Source organism: Tarenaya hassleriana, unplaced genomic scaffold, assembly GCF_000463585.1.
Source record: "Tarenaya hassleriana unplaced genomic scaffold, ASM46358v1 Cleome15, whole genome shotgun sequence".
In the NCBI taxonomy this organism is placed as follows: Eukaryota; Viridiplantae; Streptophyta; class Magnoliopsida; order Brassicales; family Cleomaceae; genus Tarenaya; species Tarenaya hassleriana.
Window position 1 is genome coordinate 3,011,002 of NW_010964923.1, and position 17,764 is coordinate 3,028,765.

The 17,764-nt window shown below is 38.3% G+C and overlaps 5 protein-coding genes across 11 annotated transcripts in view; 3 read left to right on the top strand and 2 right to left on the bottom strand.

The window, feature by feature from the left end:
• Positions 1–1,224, top strand: part of LOC104809052 (arabinosyltransferase RRA3-like) — a 2,457-nt gene extending 1,233 nt beyond the window's left edge. Inside the window, exon 3 of the mRNA XM_010534939.1 lies at positions 28–1,224. Coding sequence (XP_010533241.1) covers positions 28–1,044 — 1,017 coding nt within the window. The 3' untranslated portion in view covers positions 1,045–1,224. The remainder of the gene's footprint in view (positions 1–27) is intronic.
• Positions 1,225–2,205: 981 nt separating this feature from the next.
• LOC104809053 (methyltransferase-like protein 2) lies at positions 2,206–4,757 on the bottom strand. Its single transcript, XM_010534940.2, has 9 exons — positions 4,366–4,757; positions 4,075–4,288; positions 3,838–3,965; positions 3,694–3,727; positions 3,475–3,550; positions 3,202–3,379; positions 2,989–3,078; positions 2,787–2,886; positions 2,206–2,621 (listed from the first exon to the last, which is right to left on the bottom strand). Exons 1-9 carry the CDS (start codon positions 4,642–4,644, stop codon positions 2,482–2,484), a joined length of 1,239 nt encoding a protein of 412 aa, XP_010533242.1. The 5' UTR covers positions 4,645–4,757; the 3' UTR covers positions 2,206–2,481.
• Positions 4,758–6,420: 1,663 nt separating this feature from the next.
• Positions 6,421–13,146, top strand: LOC104809054 (protein ACCUMULATION AND REPLICATION OF CHLOROPLASTS 3). Of its 2 annotated transcripts, none has more exons than XM_010534941.1 (16): positions 6,421–6,932; positions 7,164–7,219; positions 7,564–7,628; positions 7,955–8,089; positions 8,566–8,614; positions 8,729–8,841; positions 8,919–8,990; positions 9,335–9,445; positions 9,749–9,927; positions 10,298–10,522; positions 10,617–10,690; positions 10,823–11,196; positions 11,572–11,676; positions 11,773–11,910; positions 12,170–12,336; positions 12,853–13,146. In XM_010534941.1, the coding sequence occupies exons 1-16, from the start codon at positions 6,610–6,612 to the stop codon at positions 12,914–12,916; spliced, it is 2,250 nt and encodes a 749-aa protein (XP_010533243.1). In that variant the 5' UTR covers positions 6,421–6,609; the 3' UTR covers positions 12,917–13,146. The 2 variants fall into 2 exon arrangements, with proteins under 2 accessions (XP_010533243.1, XP_010533244.1); XM_010534942.2 differs by having other exon boundaries at positions 10,841–11,196; positions 12,853–13,110.
• Positions 13,147–13,777: 631 nt separating this feature from the next.
• LOC104809055 (E3 ubiquitin-protein ligase RNF185) lies at positions 13,778–15,258 on the top strand. 4 transcript variants are annotated; one of them, XM_010534944.2, is made up of 2 exons: positions 13,778–14,280; positions 14,397–15,258. In XM_010534944.2, the coding sequence occupies exon 2, from the start codon at positions 14,422–14,424 to the stop codon at positions 15,079–15,081; it is 660 nt and encodes a 219-aa protein (XP_010533246.1). In that variant the 5' UTR covers positions 13,778–14,280; positions 14,397–14,421; the 3' UTR covers positions 15,082–15,258. The 4 variants fall into 4 exon arrangements, with proteins under 4 accessions (XP_010533246.1, XP_010533245.1, XP_010533247.1 ...); XM_010534943.2 differs by having other exon boundaries at positions 13,778–13,986; XM_010534945.2 differs by having other exon boundaries at positions 13,778–13,967.
• A 1,386-nt stretch (positions 15,259–16,644) lies between these two features.
• Positions 16,645–17,764, bottom strand: part of LOC104809057 (protein DA1) — a 4,707-nt gene continuing 3,587 nt past the window's right edge. For 2 of the 3 annotated variants that reach the window (XM_010534949.1, XM_010534948.1), the window contains exons 10-13: positions 17,744–17,764; positions 17,534–17,652; positions 17,354–17,412; positions 16,645–17,149 (exon numbers count right to left, since the gene is read on the bottom strand). In XM_010534949.1, coding sequence (XP_010533251.1) covers positions 16,830–17,149; positions 17,354–17,412; positions 17,534–17,652; positions 17,744–17,764 — 519 coding nt within the window. In that variant the 3' untranslated portion in view covers positions 16,645–16,829. Of the gene's footprint in view, positions 17,150–17,353; positions 17,413–17,533; positions 17,653–17,740 lie in introns of all 3 variants that reach the window. The other variant, XM_019202061.1, reaches the window with a different exon arrangement.

The window sequence follows — 17,764 nt, forward strand, 5'->3', positions numbered from 1 at the left end:
CCCGTTGATGCCGAGTTGAAGCAGCGGGTCAGAGAGCTAACGGAAAAGCTGCGGTTGGCAGAACAAGGAACGGACAGTGCACTAAAACAGGCTCTAGTTTTGGGATCACAGATCAAGGCGGGGCCTTTTGGAACCGTCAGGAGTTTGAGGACTAACCCTACTGTCCTTCCGGATCAATCTGTTAACCCAAGACTGGCAAGGATTTTAGAAAAGGTAGCTGTCAGGAAAGAGGTTATCGTTGTTCTTGCAAACTCGAATGTGAAGGAAACACTTGAGTTACAGATTGCTAGTATAAAGAATGTAGGTATATCGAACTATCTGGTTGTAGCGTTAGACGACAACACAGAAGATTTCTGCAAATCGAATGACGTTGCATATTACAAGAGAGATCCAGATAGCTATGTGGACTCGATAGCCAAAACTGGAGGTAACCATGAGGTATCTGGATTGAAATTCCGTATTTTGAGGGAGTTCTTGCAACTCGGTTACGGCGTTCTTCTCTCGGACGTTGACGTAGTCTACTTGCAGAACCCTTTCGAGCATCTATACAGGGACTCTGATATAGAATCCATGAGTGATGGCCATAACAATACGACGGCTTATGGCTTCAACCATGTGTTCGATGAACCAGCCATGGGATGGGCTCGTTATGCCCACACTATGAGGATTTGGGTATTCAATTCCGGGTTTTTCTATCTAAGGCCTACGGTTCCAGCTATCGAACTGATTGATCGTGTGGCTGACAAAGTCACTCGCACAGAGGCATGGGACCAAACAGTTTTCAACAAGGAACTGTTCTTCCCTTCGCGTCCTGGGTACGCAGGATTACACGCCTCCAAGAGGGTGATGGATATGTACGAATTCATGAACAGTAAAGTGCTTTTCAAGTTTGTGAGAAAGAATCCCGAGCTGAAGAGGTTGAAGCCGGTGGTTGTTCATCTGAATTACCATCCAGATAAGCTCAGCAGAATGCAAGCTGTTGTGGAGTTCTACGTGAATGGCAAGCAAAATGCGCTTGACAACTTCCCGGATGGTTCTGAATGATAGGAGTGGGTATGCAGGCAAGAGAGATTCATCAACCCTCTTCCTTTTGCCAGATTTTTTATTCACATTTTCCCCTAGAAAAAAAAAGAAACTGATAGGCCAAAATCTTCCAGTTTCCTATCTCCAATCCCTTTGTACAATGAATTTTTGTGTATCTAATAGCTGAGATCTCAGAATTTTTAACCTTTTTACTGTAAATTTGGTTAAAATATCTGTTTGTCTCATAAACTCATCACATCAGGACACAACGTTTCTTTGGGGATGTGGTTTTGACCTATCAAACGCCAATGCAACATTTAGAACATGCAGGATCTCGAGAAAATAATCTACCGTCTGGAAATTCGAATGCAACTCCAGTGAAGAGGCCATTTGTTATGGATAACGAATACCAGATAACTGAATGTCTTAAACCAATAACCACACTAAAATCAAGGTTGCAGACATCCAAACTTGTAGTTCAATCGGTGAAACATGGGCGCAAAGCGTCTATTTTGCCCTAGTTCGAATCTCAAATTTGGGGAGGGAGCGTATAATCCAAATCACATGACTGACTCCCAGTCCCGTAATTAGTTTAGGCCTTGGTTAAGGATACTCTGTTACCAAAAAAAAAGGTCGTAGGCCAATCATGTATTTGGAATATACACCTTTTGTCCAAACTTATGATTCGAATTCGGGACGGGACATACATTTGCACCTTCATTTCACCGTTTATCCAAGTTGGTTCTGCACCATTTTAATTTATTACTGTCTTCTTTTTACCGCTTATAGGAATGGTAGATGATGGTCACAGAGTGTTGGAGATGAGGTTAGGACACACTCAGACAACCTTGGACGAGCTTGGAGGAGGCGAACATTGTTGGACAGCCTCAGATGAACTTGGATAGCCTCGGATGCGTATGTTCGACTATGAGACATATTTGGACATGCATATGTGTCTTGGACGTAAATGGGACGTATGAATTATATATATTTAGAAAGAAAACACATGAATAACATTCTGCACTAAATGAAGCCGGCTTACCTTATTGAGATAAGATTCTTTGTTGTCATGAAGATCAAAATGAATTCCAGACCACATGAAGTCACTTGCCTTATCAAGACTTCATTTATTGGTGAAATAATTGAAGAATAGGCCACATAATATTTATTGCCAAGGAGACGTTGGAGATAAGCCAACAATCGAGGAGTAAATCATGACAAAATCTGCACCAACATATTGTTAACGGACAAGGAGAGCAAGAAGAACAGCGGAATAGTTGTATGAACGTTAACTAGTCAGTGCCCGTAACTTCGGTTTCGAGGACAGCGGAGTTCAATCAAGGGAAGAAGCCATCGTTGTCTTGTGAGATTTTCTGTAGGTCTACACGAGCGATAAAGCATTGACGGAAAAGGGTTGTATAGTTTGCAAAACGAGATATATAGCTGCCAATACATCCCCTAGTTTGTCAAGAAATATCTCGAGTCCTGAAAATGAAGCGGTTCATTTCCCCAAGCGGTCCACCCGGCAGCCATTTCCCGAGCAAATAGCTCGATGCATCGAGCTGGTTGAGGCCCGGGAGCATACTTCTTTAGCAACTCTACGAAAATGGCAACTCAGAAGAGTCAGTAAATGTCGAATTGATTTTTCTTTGAAAGTTCCCAGGGAAACAATGATTAGTGATTGGTTTTTGCGAAAATTGCATTCTTGCTCCGATACCCGATACAACTACTAGAGGAAACAAGCTGTAGAAGCAAAAGAATACCTCCAACCGGGGGTTTCCTTGAAAAATCTCCAGGAATGCTTATGATAATCTGCCGTTCTTTCATCGGTTTCAATTCAGGACTACATTCTGATCCTGGAAACTGTGATGTACCATCCGACATGAAATAAGTAGAAGTTCATCCAAGTCACAAAAAAAAAAAACTGAATAGGGTTATGTATGACAAGCAAATCATAAGGCTTACTTCTCGAAAATAGTAACCTAACAGAAGGTACTCATAAGGTTTATGATGGGTCAGGTCCAAATCGGAAATTAGTGAACCGTCTGGTTTCACCTGCAACATTCACAAACAAGCATGTGAATTAGCTTACAGATCATATATGCAACTACTCATGAAACAATACATTACAGGTGCAAAAACATATAAGCAAAAGACGGTCCAAAACGGACGGTTCACCTTTAGCCAAAACATGGTAGCTGAATATCTAACTCCCCATGCAGGGAACAGCTCTTTCTCGACAAACTTTAGTAATTTCTCTCTATTGGTCACCCACAATGCAACGACTGCTCCTTCGGCATGGGCAAGTTGCTTGATCGGGAGAGACAGGAAGTACCGATTCGGTAGAGTAGGATACCTAAAACAAGAACCAAGAACCTTAACTCATGAACTTTTAGAAATGAAAAAGCTTATACCCAGAGAGAGAAAGAGAGAGGAAAGAAAGTTCGAGACTTTGATTTCTGATGAGCGCTTGCATTTTCCCAGGGAGGATCAATAACGATAAGGTTAAAGCCTTCATCGGGTCTGGCTACACATTCAAAGTGAATAAGATGGAAGACATTAGATTCGATTTCATATCATGAAGAACCATATAAGCTCAAGACCAAATCAAAAGTTACACATATCAACGTCGGAGCAAGGAAAAGCTATCTGTGCGGATATAGAAATTACCGGCAATGAGGTTCCGAATCTGCAGCAGATCAGACTTTACAAGAAGGGGAAACGATTAGAACATTTAGAATGACCATAACACATCATCAATATCATCGAGAGAGTCCACATCTTCGTAATTAAAGATAGGAAGAATCGTCACACCATGTAGAAGCAACTCTTCCTGGGTATTATATACTTCCTGTCTAAAAACTCGGCTTCGATTTCCTCTCCTGTCTCGTTCATAACCAAGTTATTGAATGCGGGGACTACTCTGTGTTCGGTTGAACAACCTGATAAATAACAATGGTTTCACATATTGATTAGCAAGCAGATGAGCAAAGAAGCTAAAATATTTTTCTCAAATTCTTCAAATTTTTAATCTGGGTTTCAGAAACAAACCGTCATCATCATCCAATCGCGGATTCAAATTCAGCATTATCTCGTACAAGGGTGCTTGCCAGACTCTTCCGAGTTCAACCAGAGAGAGTTCATGACCACAACTCTTAATCGATACACTAGAATCACCAGTATCACTTAGACCCTCCATTGCAGATAAAAGCTCGAATTCTTGTACAAATGACTCGTGAGCCTTCAATAACATTGGTCTTGCTTCCTATAATCAAAACCATACACGGAAATCAAATCAAACAAAGCAAATCGCGGAGTACATATGTTGAATGGTGTTGTTACCTGGTGACGAAGATTGGCAGCTTGCTCTCCTGCACTTAGAGGGTTAGGGTTAGGGTTTCTCTGCTTCCGCTTGCGCTTTTTCGAATTTGGATCACTGGGTTGTCGATTGGGATGCCCGGAACCGACGAAACGAGAGTAGTAAGAGGAAGAAGAAACCCCAAATCGGGTATAGGATCGATTGAGAATCCGAACCGGGTCTAAGAAGACCCATTCCGGGTCGTCGGATTCGTAGATACCCGAGTCCAGGAACAGTGCTAGGTTATGATCACTCTTCGTCATTACCGACCGACCCTGCTCAGAGGCCAGAGAGAGACTGAATGGTCATGAGAACTCTCATAAACCCCTAGAATTCACAGAATCTACAGAACCTGTAAAGTTTTCCAATTAACAAAATCTCCTGCACTTGATTTTGGGAAAATCAAATGACCCACTTGGTCACATCTATTTCACCTGTACACCACCAAAAACATAACACATTTTTTTCTCAGTAAAAAGACGAAATTACCCTTAATCCTTAATGAATCACGATATTTATCCGTTCGAAAACAACTTCGTTATTACGACTTCGTAATTAATTCTAAATATAGTTACAAAAAGGTGGTAAAAAAAATTATCCGTCTTATTTTAGTTGTATATCAGTTATATGTTAGTCACAAAAAGGTCGCAAAAAATAAAACGAAAAGGGTATTTTGGACTTTTTCAATCGAAAAGTGGGTTAAAATTGAAAAAAAAAAAAAATTTCTAGGTGGTATATCCTGAAATTGCTGCGACCCAAGTGGGTTATTAGGATTAAAACCCCTTTGATTTTCTTCACCCAATATAAAATATATTGGTGATTTTCGCAAATGTGCCCAGAGAAATTGGGAAATTTTTTCTTTGCAAGGTTATCCCATAACTTTGCATCAGACTTTGTATATATGAATATATATATATATATATATATATATATATATATATATATTAAATATACAAATAAAATTTTTTATTTAATCTTGTGTAAAATGATCATCCAATATTTTTTGGTTAAATGGGTGGATCAGACAGATTTCGGGACGGATTCGATTCGGACATGATTTTTTCGGTTCGGACCGATCCATCCAATTATTTTATTGAGTCTATATTGTTAGGTCTAAACCCAAATTTTTTCGGGTGAACTTTAGATTTTATTGGCATTGGTTTGGGATCAACTTCCTTACGATGAATAGTCACCGGGAGAGAAACACAGGATTGATCAACATTTACCCAAACTAGAGTGGTCTAGTGGTGAGAGAACATGCTTTGCATGTTCTCACCTTGGTTCAAATCCAAGCGTGGAGAGGAGCATTCATCTGGTCCGGTGAACTTCCGGATTATAAAAAAAAAAGGGATTGTGCTGCTCTGCTCCCTTTCACAAATGATTATTGCTCTTCGTACGCCATCGGGACTGTTTAGATGTCTGAGATTGCCGAGAGGGTGGTGGGATCCTTGTTGAGGGAGTCGAGATTCTCGGACAATGATCTTGATTAGTATGGCCAATTTCTAAGCATCTTTCGCAAGTTGGGGAGCCAATTATAGCTGACATCTATCACTCGTTCCTCTCCTTTCGGGAGCTGCACAAACTAGATTCTTAAATAAGGGAGCTAGTAGATTAACTTCGATATGCATTTTTTTTTGTAACGGCAGGAATTCAGCCGCAATCTTTTGGACGTGTAGATAAACATTCAATATACATGTGTTGATTCTCCACATATAACCGAATATCCGTTTAGTTTGTATTTGTGTGTCCAACTCGATCTTAGCAGAATCTGCATTCTCTTATGTAGGCTCATCTTGTGTGATGTACCCATGCTCTTCTTCACCCCCAAAGCTCAACACACTTGGACACACTGATCAAATAATGGTAACAGTATTTCGGTATTTTATTAGATGAGCCAACGTAAATGTGGCTTAAATTGTGAAATATTAATATGGAGGGGCGGAAACGGAAGGAATACCATATGAAGGTCTTTTTTGAAATTAATTGATTCTTAGCTGTCGGAGAACTGGATATTGTTCTTCTCCCACGGGTCACGGCAATATCCCCGAGAATTATCAGGCACCAAAAAGAGAAGAAAAAAAAAAAGAAGCTGTCGACCTCCATTGATTTAGCCATGTTCTGGTTCGATCTCCTCCTTCTTCCTACGTCTCTTTAAATTTCCATCCACCACTCTGCATGGGTTAGCGAAATAAATTCTCTACTCGATACGAAGCTCTTCAAGCGAAATCATGCCGATTTCCGTGGATCTTCCCGTTTTCTCCACTCTCCGAGCACCGTTGTTCTCTGGCATAACCCGTGTGTTTGACGTCCCCTTCTCGGGTCCCAGAGTCTCTGTGGAACCGACATGTACTACCGCTCGAACTTCGGCGCGTGGGATTTCGGTGATGTGCGTGGTGAGGGATTCGGCACCGTTCGAGGCTCGCGAGAGAGATGAACCCACAATTGGAAATGGTTCCGGGTTTGTTGAAGTCGTCGTTATCGGGAGTCGACAGGAGTCTATCATGGATTCTTGCTTGGGTTCTCCGTTTCGTTCTCTTCCTCTGCGATTTTGGTATGTGGTTGATGTTAGTTTCTTCGATGATTCCGTTTTATCAATTTGTAATCGTAAAATCTACTTGTTTTTGTCAAATTATCTGAGATGTCTTGTTTTGTGTAATTGGGTTTGCGATATTGTCGATACCACTTCATACTCATGTTGTCTGAATGGATTATTGCTGCTCGGGTGTTGTATGTGTCTCGATTTGGGATTTGCACGTTTATCTGATACCTTTCTATTATGTAGGAGTATTGAAAAGAACAAAGCTGGGGATTTGTTATTACATCAGAGGCTCATTGAAGGTTAATTATCTTCATTGTTTCTGTTTTTACTTTCTTTCTGATTTTGGTTTATGAAGTAAGTCTTGGTACTGGAATTCATTAGTATGTTAGGCAAATAGGATAATAGGTTATAAGGGCACAAAGTTTTGGGAACGTAGTCAAAATCAAATTCCGATACTTGGCAGGCTTTGGCTGATCTCTTTGCGATTATATTTTAAAACCAAAATGTTAGATTTAGTTGGATATATGTATTTCTTGTTAGATTCTTTGCAGCATATCTTTTGCTAGTTTTGAGGCGAAAATAAAGAATCTGATATGATCATTGTTTGTTTCTTTGTTTTTTCCTTATCTGTTTATGATTGCAGATCATGATTCAAAAACCATGAATCCTGCTCTGCTGCTACAATCACGTCCAAGGGCCATCATCCTTGTTTGTATTTGTCTTACCTATCATTGCTTGTGTATTACTTACTGCTTCTCAGATTTCATCTTCCATTTGTATTCTCACTTGTTTGCAGCAAACAGTGAACGTAGTCTGCTGTAGTTGAGAAGAATGATTGTTAGGCATGTACCCATCTAATACCTTAAAAGGAAACCTGCTTCTAAAACTTATATTTGCTCAAAATGATATTCTGAAGTTTCAAACTTGTACAAATGGTAATGAATGAAACTTACATATGACTCAGAGTCTATAGTAGTCTCTTCATGTCGCTGTACAAATACATATGACTCTGCTTCTATCATTCTCCTATGTAGGTGGCTAGTTCTGGGTATGGTTCTTGTCAGATTGGTGCTATTGATATTCTTAATGAAGTAAGATCTTGGGGTGGATTAGCTGTTGCTATTCTGTTAAAACCTTTCAGCTTTGAAGGACGGAGGCGTCTAGCTGAGGTAGTATATAGTCAATTTTAAATATTTTGTTGTTGATATTACTTTTCTGGTATGGAGCAGAAGACGTGACTAGACAATCAAATCTTATTCTTTTCCTATCTACTTCGTCAGCGTTAGGGCTAAATTTTGTGCTTTGAGGTTGTAGTTGGTGATGAATGTGTAGTTATTGTCGGAAAACAGAGTTTCCTAAAATGTGCCTTGCCAATAAGAGAACACGCTTTTAAGTGATAAAGGAGAAGAATCACTCTTGTAAAAAATTATTAAGTAGCCAAATATTTGTTGTTGACCTTCTAGCTTGCAAGTTATAGATTGGACTCTTGTTCCATTATTTCTTTGCCTCCATTGTAATCGTGGTTGTACCAAGGATCAAATTTCTGCTTGTTAAGCTCAACATTGTTCATGCTTACCCTTTTAATCTCTCTCTAGCTGTTGTATTGTTTTTTATTTCTTTTTCATTGCTCTCACATCATGTGCAGGTTAACGACTTGGCTGGAAAATTGCAACAACATACAAGTTTTCGAATAGGTACTTCTTTTAGGATGATGATAGCTTTGTCGAGAGAGTAGTATTTATCTGGAGTTACCCTCTTTCCTAGTCGATCCATGGCAATGAAGTGACTTTGTTAGCTGTGATTTATAGATATCGACATAGAAATGTTGCTACAGAAGGATTTGGTAACTTTGGATGAAGCTCTAAAAAATGCAAACAATGCTATTTCAATGGCAGTTAATGCCACTTGTGCTCTCCTAATTGTAAGCACACTGTTAACTCATCTTTCTCTTGAAATATTGTACTTCTTGTTATACTTTCTTATATGGGTTTATTACAGGGGATGCATGGACAATTCATCGATGTGATGCATAAAGATCTTAAAGAACTTAAGGCTTCAGAAGTTACAAGAGTAAGTCTCTTGGATGTTCTGTTTAACTTCTTAAAATGAAAATCTTTGTATTTTAGTTCTTGTTGAGATTTTTCCTTTTCTTTATTTCTATGTAACATTGTTCGAGGTCAGCTGTTTTTTTTTTCAAATGTAGTTTAGTTGCATTCTCCATTGTTTCATATCTTTATGAACATCTTAAACTTTTTTCCAAGAAAAAAAGGCAATATCTCAAACTCAAAACTCAATGCAGGAATTCTTCTCTTTTCCAAGTTATATCATTTTACATGTGATAGTTTAGAGATTTTTTTATAAAATAAACTCTCAATTTCTCTCCATGCACAATCCTTCAAATTTCGTATCTCCAGATTCTTTCAAGCTACAAAGAAGCAAAGGTTGGGTTTGGAGTTGGTCACAACCTTAAGACCTCAATATTACGAGCTATATATGACTGCCCTTTCTTTCGCCCTGGTATAAAGGTAATTCCAGTCATTCAAGAGTTTTTGAGAAGACACATATATGCTACACAGGGCCTGTTGTTTTGCTATGATTTTCTTGAATAATTAAGGAAATCCTTTTCTCCACTGTACGTTATTATTTTCTATGAAGAATGAAAATATTATTCTGATAATATTGTCGTTTCTAGAGTAGTTTCATTGTGGCAATGCACATAGATTTTCAAATGCAATTGCTCCTTGAATAGTTTTGCACTACTGAAAGTTGGCTCTCCAAATAACTTTTCTCTTATCCTTGCACTTTTTTTTTTGTTTTCTTCTATATAGGGTGTAAATGCCATCATATGTGTCGTGGCTACTTCGGCTCATCTTCGGAAGAATGAACTGCAGACAATTCTTCTAACTTTTCGTCAAACAATTGAGTACATGGGAGATATTGTAATATCTACAGTTCATGAACCTGATCTAGAGCGTAAAGTGCTGGTGACAACATTTTTTATTCCAAGGTATGTATTTATGTTTAGAGAATGGCGCAACCACTATTGACACACATGATTTTTCCATCTCGATAGGTTTGCACTAATGATATGCTTTAAGTCCATATACAAAAAGAAGTGTCATGGTGTATGATGTTTGCGAACGATATGGTACTAATAGAGAGGAAAAGGGATATTTGTAGATTTAGACTCACTTGGGAACAAGTGATTAGTAACGATTTGAAGTGTTTATAAATTTCGGAGGACTTAACCCAAAACCGAAATGAATGGAAATAAAGAATTCATGCAGTCGATCCTAAATAAATTTGGGATTAAGGCGTTGTTTTTGTTATTGTTGTCTTTGAATTACTGACTGATGTCACTCTCATCATTATGACAGTTACCCCGATGAGGTCTTTGAGACGGGCAACATTATTTCCAGACTATTTCCTTTTGTTTTAAGCATTTTCAAGAGAGATCAAAATGAACAGAAACTAGCAAAGGAAAGATCATTAGAGGGTAACAAAGTAAAAAGTGTCAAAGGTACTGTGGAAGATTTTGACGGTTGCTCCGAGGGACTCCAGGAATTATCTACAAATGGTGACAATGACCCATATACGTTGAGGTTTGAGTTCTGTTCTTCTAACTGCTTTTAGAGGTTTGTGTTTCATAAATTTTCCTGATGAATATCTTGTTATTCTCTCTTCTGATCATGATAGTGAGCCTTCAACGAATGAGTTTGAACCATCCAGAAATACTCCATCTGATTTACGCGATGAAGACAACATAGAAGGTACAGAATCTACATAGCTTTTCCTGACTGCTTGTTATCTGGTTGTAATTAAATTGTAATGCGTTGTTAATAGTTATTTATAAGACTATATATAATTGATCTCCTAAACAGAAAATATACTGGAAGTTACAGGCAGATTATCCTTTGTAGATTATGGTGCTTTCCGGAGGGCGATTGCCAGTTGGGGTGTGGATCAAGAAAATTGGGTTGAACAAAAAATTCCCCAAAAGTGGGCAGAAGATCCCGTAGATACTGCAGTACTTGGTAGCCTGAGTATTGTTAGCCTTCCTGTTGGGGTGAGATCTTCAAATAATACGAAGATTAAAACCAGTAACACCAATTCACTTCAAGAGATACCCGCGAAGGATGATTTGAGAGCCGAATTGCCGTTTAATCCTAGTATCTTGATGAGAGACTTTAATGATACTGCATCGAACCTTTTAAATGAGAAATATGCTGATATTGCAAAGCAAAGAAATCTTTCTGCTCGGGCAGCATCTATGCTGGTAAGCAGCATGCTATGAGGTGTCTATATAATCTTGTCACTTATTACCACTTCTGTTTGGGGATTAAGGCGTGTTATGTGCCCTTTTTCTGCTTCCTCATGCGATAAATTTGAATTCACAAATTACGTTTTATGTCTTCCTTGTATCTTTGGAAATGCTTTTATCCATTCATTGTTTATTCCTGAAAAGACAGTAATGATACTTGCCTATACTATATTGTAAGAAAAAAGTGAAAGGTTTCCGTTTCTGTTATCATAATCAGAAACTATCTGTAGCCTGAGCTGTTTTATTATATTTTCGTGACCTGTGGAACGTTGTGTAATGCATGTAAATGCGGACTGTCTTGATTTTCCATTCCAATTGTCTATCTGTTAGGAAGCTGAAAGAGATTCACCAAAGAGATGGAGCCCAATACTAGAAATGCAGTACAGAGAAGGACTTTATAGGGGAAGATGCCAAGGAGGTCTTCCCGAAGGAAAGGTATTCTACCTTGTTAATTGGTCATTGTCTTTTGTTTGAAACAGGATTCATAGTTAATTTCAAGGTGATGATCTTGATGGCTGAATTCTCTAACAGGGTCGTTTGGTCCTTGGGGATGGAAGCATATATGACGGAATGTGGCATAATGGTAAAAGGTCTGGTCTCGGTACATTCTACTTCAAGAATGGGGATGTGTTCCAAGGGACGTGGAGAGAGGATTTGATACATGGCAAGGTTGAATTCTTATACCTTTTGATTTATGGTAAATTGTTGCGTCTCTGCTTCTAAGTACAAGCTGGTACTTAATAGAAAGGTCATCCTGGTTTTTAATCTATTGAATAGCAATAAAAGGCTCAACTATTCAGGAAAATGTGTTCTGGATTTTCAACAGATATTTCTCATGTTTTTAAACATGTGGTCCAAACAGAGAGTTGGGTGTGTTACTTATGCTGAAGATCTCTTACCAGAAAGATTTCTTCTTTCTTTCTTTCAGGGTTGGTTTTATTTTCACAATGGTGATCGATGGTTTGCAAATTTCTGGAAAGGAAAGGCTAATGGAGAAGGCCGCTTCTATTCAAAATCTGGCGATATATTCTTTGGGCATTTCAAAGACGGATGGCGACATGGGCATTTCCTCTGTATAGATGTGGACGGAACAAGGTCAGTTTTTGTTCAACCTTAAATTCTTCTAATTCTAAATCTAAACATAGTGGAGATCATGGAAGTTTGCTTAATGACTTTAGGGTACAAATGAAATCTACATGTAATTTTACCCGAACAATAACCAACTCTAGTCACTAATGAGGTGGAAGTGTTGGCTACTGAATTGAGACAAGAACTCGCCAACACACTTAACCGGCCCCAACTCTCTAGAAGACTAGAATCATTGTTTGTTTGTCTTTATTTTCCAATTTTTGTGGTAACCATCTATTTTTACCGTTTGATAATATTTCCAATCCAAGGATTAGACAATTCTTGGCGGCTTGTTTAAGTTTGCCAATGGTTGAGTCTGATGGATTTTTGGAAAAAAGTGTCGGGTTCATAGATGTGGGTCTAATTCAGAAATCATTCTTTTACTCGGCATCATATCATCAAACTCTGCAAAATCTTGCTCATATCACCCTTGTAGGCTTTCTCCAGATAAATGAAGCTTCTCTTTGTTTAATCTTTCAACAGATACTCTGAAACATGGGATGACGGTGTTCTTCTTGCCCGGGAACAAGCTGATGCTGGAGATTGATAAGACCATCAAACTATTTGTCCGAATTTGTTGAAAGATCATTCTGGTTTGTACAGTGCAGTGACCTACAACTACATAAATTCGCTGATTTCGTTATTTTGTTACTTCAACTTTTACTTCATAGTGATTTCTTTTTTGTGCCCTTCCCCTTGACAGTGTTTTGTGTTAAGACTGAAGAAAAACTTTTATCTTTCCATATAAGCTTTGTTCTAACAATATCTACAGGTTAAGTTGTCGGCGTTGTGACTGAGTTCGAGTTTTGAAAGCAGTCTCTTGCAGAATATTTCTTCGAAGTAAGGTTTGTCTACAATTTAACCTTGCGGACATTTCACCCTTGTGGACATTTCGGGTACTCGAAAACTCAGGTTCGAGTTCAAATTTTAAATTATGTTATCCGTCGGGTTCAGGCTTGGGTTCAGATACCCTAAAAATCCCGGATAATTGATCCGTGCTCATCTCTATTTGTGGTGCAGCTCTTTCCCGGATCCTAGGGGACGTTTTGTGCACTGTTTTCTTATGTGATGTTGGCCAATACCCAATAGTATGGTCATAAGTTATTCTTCTTTGAATCTTCAATGACCTATAATGGTTAATCACTTTTCGTTACATATCTTTCATTCGAAGAACCTGAGGCATGTTGGATGAAAAAAATAAATATTCTACGCTCCTTTATTTAAATATGTTCGGGAACCTCCAAATGAAAAGGAAGTATATAATTCAATTAGTTTGGATTTTTTTTTATATATAAAACATTTAGTGGTGTAATGGAGGACGTTATAGATACTTTAGAAATGTCGATCCATTTTTTTAGAATTTGATATAATTTGGGGGTTTTTTTGTTTAAAATCTTCGTTGCAAAATAAAATAATTAACCAACGCCTAAGGTCAGCATACTCGGAAAGAGGAAAGTCTTGAAGTCGATTATTAACCTGGATTGTTCCTCCGGTGTCTCCCGTCGATCGATTGATCGATCGATCCTTTCGTCGGTGGATTGGTCTCTCTCATCGTTATAATTCTGCAATCTTCTCCGATTTCCTCCGATTTCATCCCTGTAGTCTCCCAATTTAAGAGTTAATTTTTACATTTTTTAATCGATTTAAATCTCAGTTTTTGTGTTCATGATATTTTTTTGCCGATTTTTGGTGCTGTCTGGAGATGATTTGTTGGAGTAGAACCGTAATCGGATGAGTATATGTTCGGTGATTGTGGTTTAAGGCCAGATCTGAAGGTTTATAAATTTTATTCGTTTGTCTGGAATCCCTTCCATCAGGGGAATTTCCGATCTCTATCCAATATCTATTGCCGCGAGATTGCAAATCGGCGACATTTTGGATATATGGCAATGGAATTGAAGTGATTTCACTGTAAATATTCAGGCTGTAGGGTTTTTTAATCAATCCATGAGTATTACTAGTTTTCTGCAGTTGGTTTGTATTGCTGTTCGTGGAGTTGATTCGTTTCATTGATTATATACATGTAGGACAAGGTCAAGTTTTCAGCCAATCATGTCGCAGAGCCCTTCTTGCTCTGGTAACAACACGAACAACAACGATTCGGGCAACTTCGAATGCAATATCTGTTTCGATTTGGCGCAAGACCCGATTGTAACTCTATGCGGTCATTTGTTTTGTTGGCCTTGTCTATACAAGTGGCTTCATCTACATTCGCGTTCAGGTGAATGCCCGGTTTGTAAAGCCCTGATCGAGGAAGAAAAGTTGGTTCCTTTGTACGGCCGGGGCAAGTCATCCACCGACCCTAGATCAAAATCCGTCCCTGGAATTGAAGTACCGAATCGCCCGTCCGGGCAGAGGCCTGAAACGGCCCACCCTCCAGAGCCAAGTAACAACTTTGCTCATCATCGGTTCGGGTTCATGGGAGGGTTTGCTCCTGTGGCGAGTGCACGGTTTGGGAACTTCACGTTTTCTGCAGGGTTTGGCGGTCTGATTCCGTCCCTATTTAATCTCAATTTTAACGGGTTTCCTGATCATGCTATGTATGGTGTCGCCAATAGCTTTCCTCATGGATTCTCAAACCCGTTCCATGGAGGACATCCTCACGTGCACAGTCCTCGCCGGCACGTAGGTCATGGACAACAAGACTTTCACCTCAAGGCACTCCTTGTCTTTGTTGCTTTCATTGTGCTTATTTCCCTTTTCATGAGCTAGCAAAAAGCTGCAATGATCAAATCTCTGATTCCTGATGGATGTGGCCTCCTCAATAAATGTGCTTTTAACCTGATAATGGTTCGTCTTGTTTGTAAAGAAATTATTCGTATCATACTGTATTGTTATTCATACTAAAGCTTCATCAGCAAATAGATCTGCTTCAGGCTCTGCTTCGTATGTGTTGTTTTATCTATTGTAAGTGCCGATTTCTCCGCTGCTGTCGTCGACGTCGCTGCAGTTTTCTATGTCTGAATCTAGTTAGACTTGCTCGATCTTGGTTCGGCTCAACCGTGGCTCGATGGGGGCTGTATTTGGTGAGAGTAGCGGTGGTTGTAGACTGAATAGTTCGGTTAAGTTCGTATGAGTTTAGGTTGATACCGCTTTAGGTCGTCAAGTCCAACGGGTTGGCTTGTGCATATATAGGGAAAGTATATAAAGTAAGAATCATGTGATTGTTTTTGATTGATCTTGAATTATTTTGTCCCAATATTCCTTCTTCAAAGATGCCATCAACCGGCGAGTTGACTCGGAGATTGATCAGACATAATTGTTCCCCAAATCTGATCCTTTTGGTACCCGCGTCTATAGAACATTTCAAGTGATTGACTTCATCTTCTTTAACATCAACAGCTCTATTATTGTTTTAGAGTTAACATGGCATAATAATATTGCTAATGACACTAAAAAAAACTAAAAAATTTTAAATTCCGCAAATAAATACATTGTAAACATTATATAAACTTTTAATTTTTTTGTCAAAAATCCACAGAAATCCTAGAGCCCTTGTACCCATATACATGCATATTGAAATATAATATATACATACACAAGATATATACGCATTACGCTTATATATGCATGTACAAATATATATATACACATACATAAAGGGGAATGACCCATTTTATAATTAGTGGGATCACATACCCTTAGTCATGTAAAAACAAATCTTGTATAATTTACTTTGATTGAATGGGGACATGTGCCCCCATACACTTACATGTAGATCCGTCACTCTGTATATATACACACTACTATACGCCATATCCCTGGTTAAATTTTTTTGTAGGTATGCAACTACATACATATATATGTACATTATGTATATATATGAATGTATATATATATATATGTATATATGTATATTGATATATGTATATATATATGTGTGTATATATATATACGTATATATATGTATGTATGTGTATATATATGTATGTATAAATATTGTAATTTTTTATTTTTAAAATGTATATATAATTATTTTAAAAAAAATTTGTTTTTATATTTAATTTTATTTTAATATATTTATAATTATTTTAAAAAAAAATTATTTTAAAAATTATTTCTAACTGTCACATCACATGACATATTTATCACACTTGATGATGCCCATCAAATTTCCAACATATGATTTGTACAAAATTTGAAAATTTGTATAATTTCTTACAAAAATGAAATTGAAAATTAATATATGCGAAATCATAAAGTTTAGATTTTTTGCGATATTCTCTAATAATTTATCTAAGTAAATTATCCCATGTTTTTTTAACATATGATTTTCATGAACCATTTAAAAAAGAATCATCAAATGACATTATTATTCATCGCATAAGAACAATGTCGTAAATTTCATCAAACCCACAAGCAAAGGTGAAGAAAAACAATCACCATAAATCAAGACAAAGATCCTAAACCTATCAAGCACGAGCCTGTCTATGGTTCTGTGAACCAACCGAGAGACGTCTTCAAATGGGGAATCTTCCGGTCATCTGAATATGCTCAAGTGTTCTCCTGAGGCCGTACTTCTGTACGGAGAGCCTCCCGGCTCGGAACCCATCGCCATAAACTGGAGATGCATCAGACTCGAGCTGGTGCTTGAAGAATTCCCCAAGCTTCCTCTCGAAGTGAGACCTCGGACCCTTCTTAGATCTTCTTGAAGAAGAAGAAGAAGAGGATGAAGCGCTGTTGCTGCTTCCTGAACCAGCAGCAAGCTCGGACTCTAACCACTTGTGTGCCAAAACCTGGCATATGCCTTCTTCAACGTCTTGGCTCAGCATTCGAAACCCTTTGGAAAAACAATTCACGTCGAAACAAAAGCGTTGCGGTGTTTTCAGCATTGTATGACAGTTTGCCCGAACGATCTTTATAACCGTATATATACCAACATGACAGCCTAATTTACAAACTATTGCGTCCAGTTGAAACTCTAAACCGATAAGAATATATGGGTGGAAACAGAAGGACAAGAGAAGATGAGCAAGAAACTCACCTTTTAGCCGCATCCATGCATGCATCATTTCGTGAGCTAGGATGGAGCCAGTGAGCAACCTATGACAACAATAGATAAATTCAACAAAACATCAACATTCGGCTAGTCATAAAGATCGTTCCGAGGATCAAATGAATATATGCATGAATCGTTTGAGAACGAGGTTTGCAACAGCCGCACCTAGGAAGCCCGAACAAGATGAGAATGGCTGTAACCTCACACTGCCTTGTTAATTTATACGGCTCTGTAACCATATCCCCAGCCCAGTTACCTCTCCCATTCCTCGGCCGTTTTAATACCTGATGGTTTCAGATTTGTACCATGTTAATCTGTTCTATGGACAATTTCCAAAACTTTGCAGAATTAACTCTGACCATATGGATTTCTTACAGTGCTAACAGTTTGCTCTTC

What these genes read in the sequence shown, in the direction of transcription:
- LOC104809053 (XM_010534940.2), bottom strand. Translation starts at nt 4,644, where the DNA reads ATGACGAAGAGTGATCATAACCTAGCACTGTTCCTGGACTCGGGTATC. An exon ending in CTGCCAATCTTCGTCACCAG is followed by an intron (nt 4,289 to 4,365) that starts GTAACAACACCA and finishes TTTTGATTATAG; the next exon opens with GAAGCAAGACCAATGTTATT. An exon ending in GATTCGGAACCTCATTGCCG is followed by an intron (nt 3,551 to 3,693) that starts GTAATTTCTATA and finishes TTGAATGTGTAG; the next exon opens with CCAGACCCGATGAAGGCTTT.
- LOC104809054 (XM_010534941.1), top strand. Translation starts at nt 6,610, where the DNA reads ATGCCGATTTCCGTGGATCTTCCCGTTTTCTCCACTCTCCGAGCACCG. An exon ending in AGGCTTCAGAAGTTACAAGA is followed by an intron (nt 8,991 to 9,334) that starts GTAAGTCTCTTG and finishes TCGTATCTCCAG; the next exon opens with ATTCTTTCAAGCTACAAAGA. An exon ending in CTCGGGCAGCATCTATGCTG is followed by an intron (nt 11,197 to 11,571) that starts GTAAGCAGCATG and finishes TCTATCTGTTAG; the next exon opens with GAAGCTGAAAGAGATTCACC.
- LOC104809055 (XM_010534944.2), top strand. Translation starts at nt 14,422, where the DNA reads ATGTCGCAGAGCCCTTCTTGCTCTGGTAACAACACGAACAACAACGAT.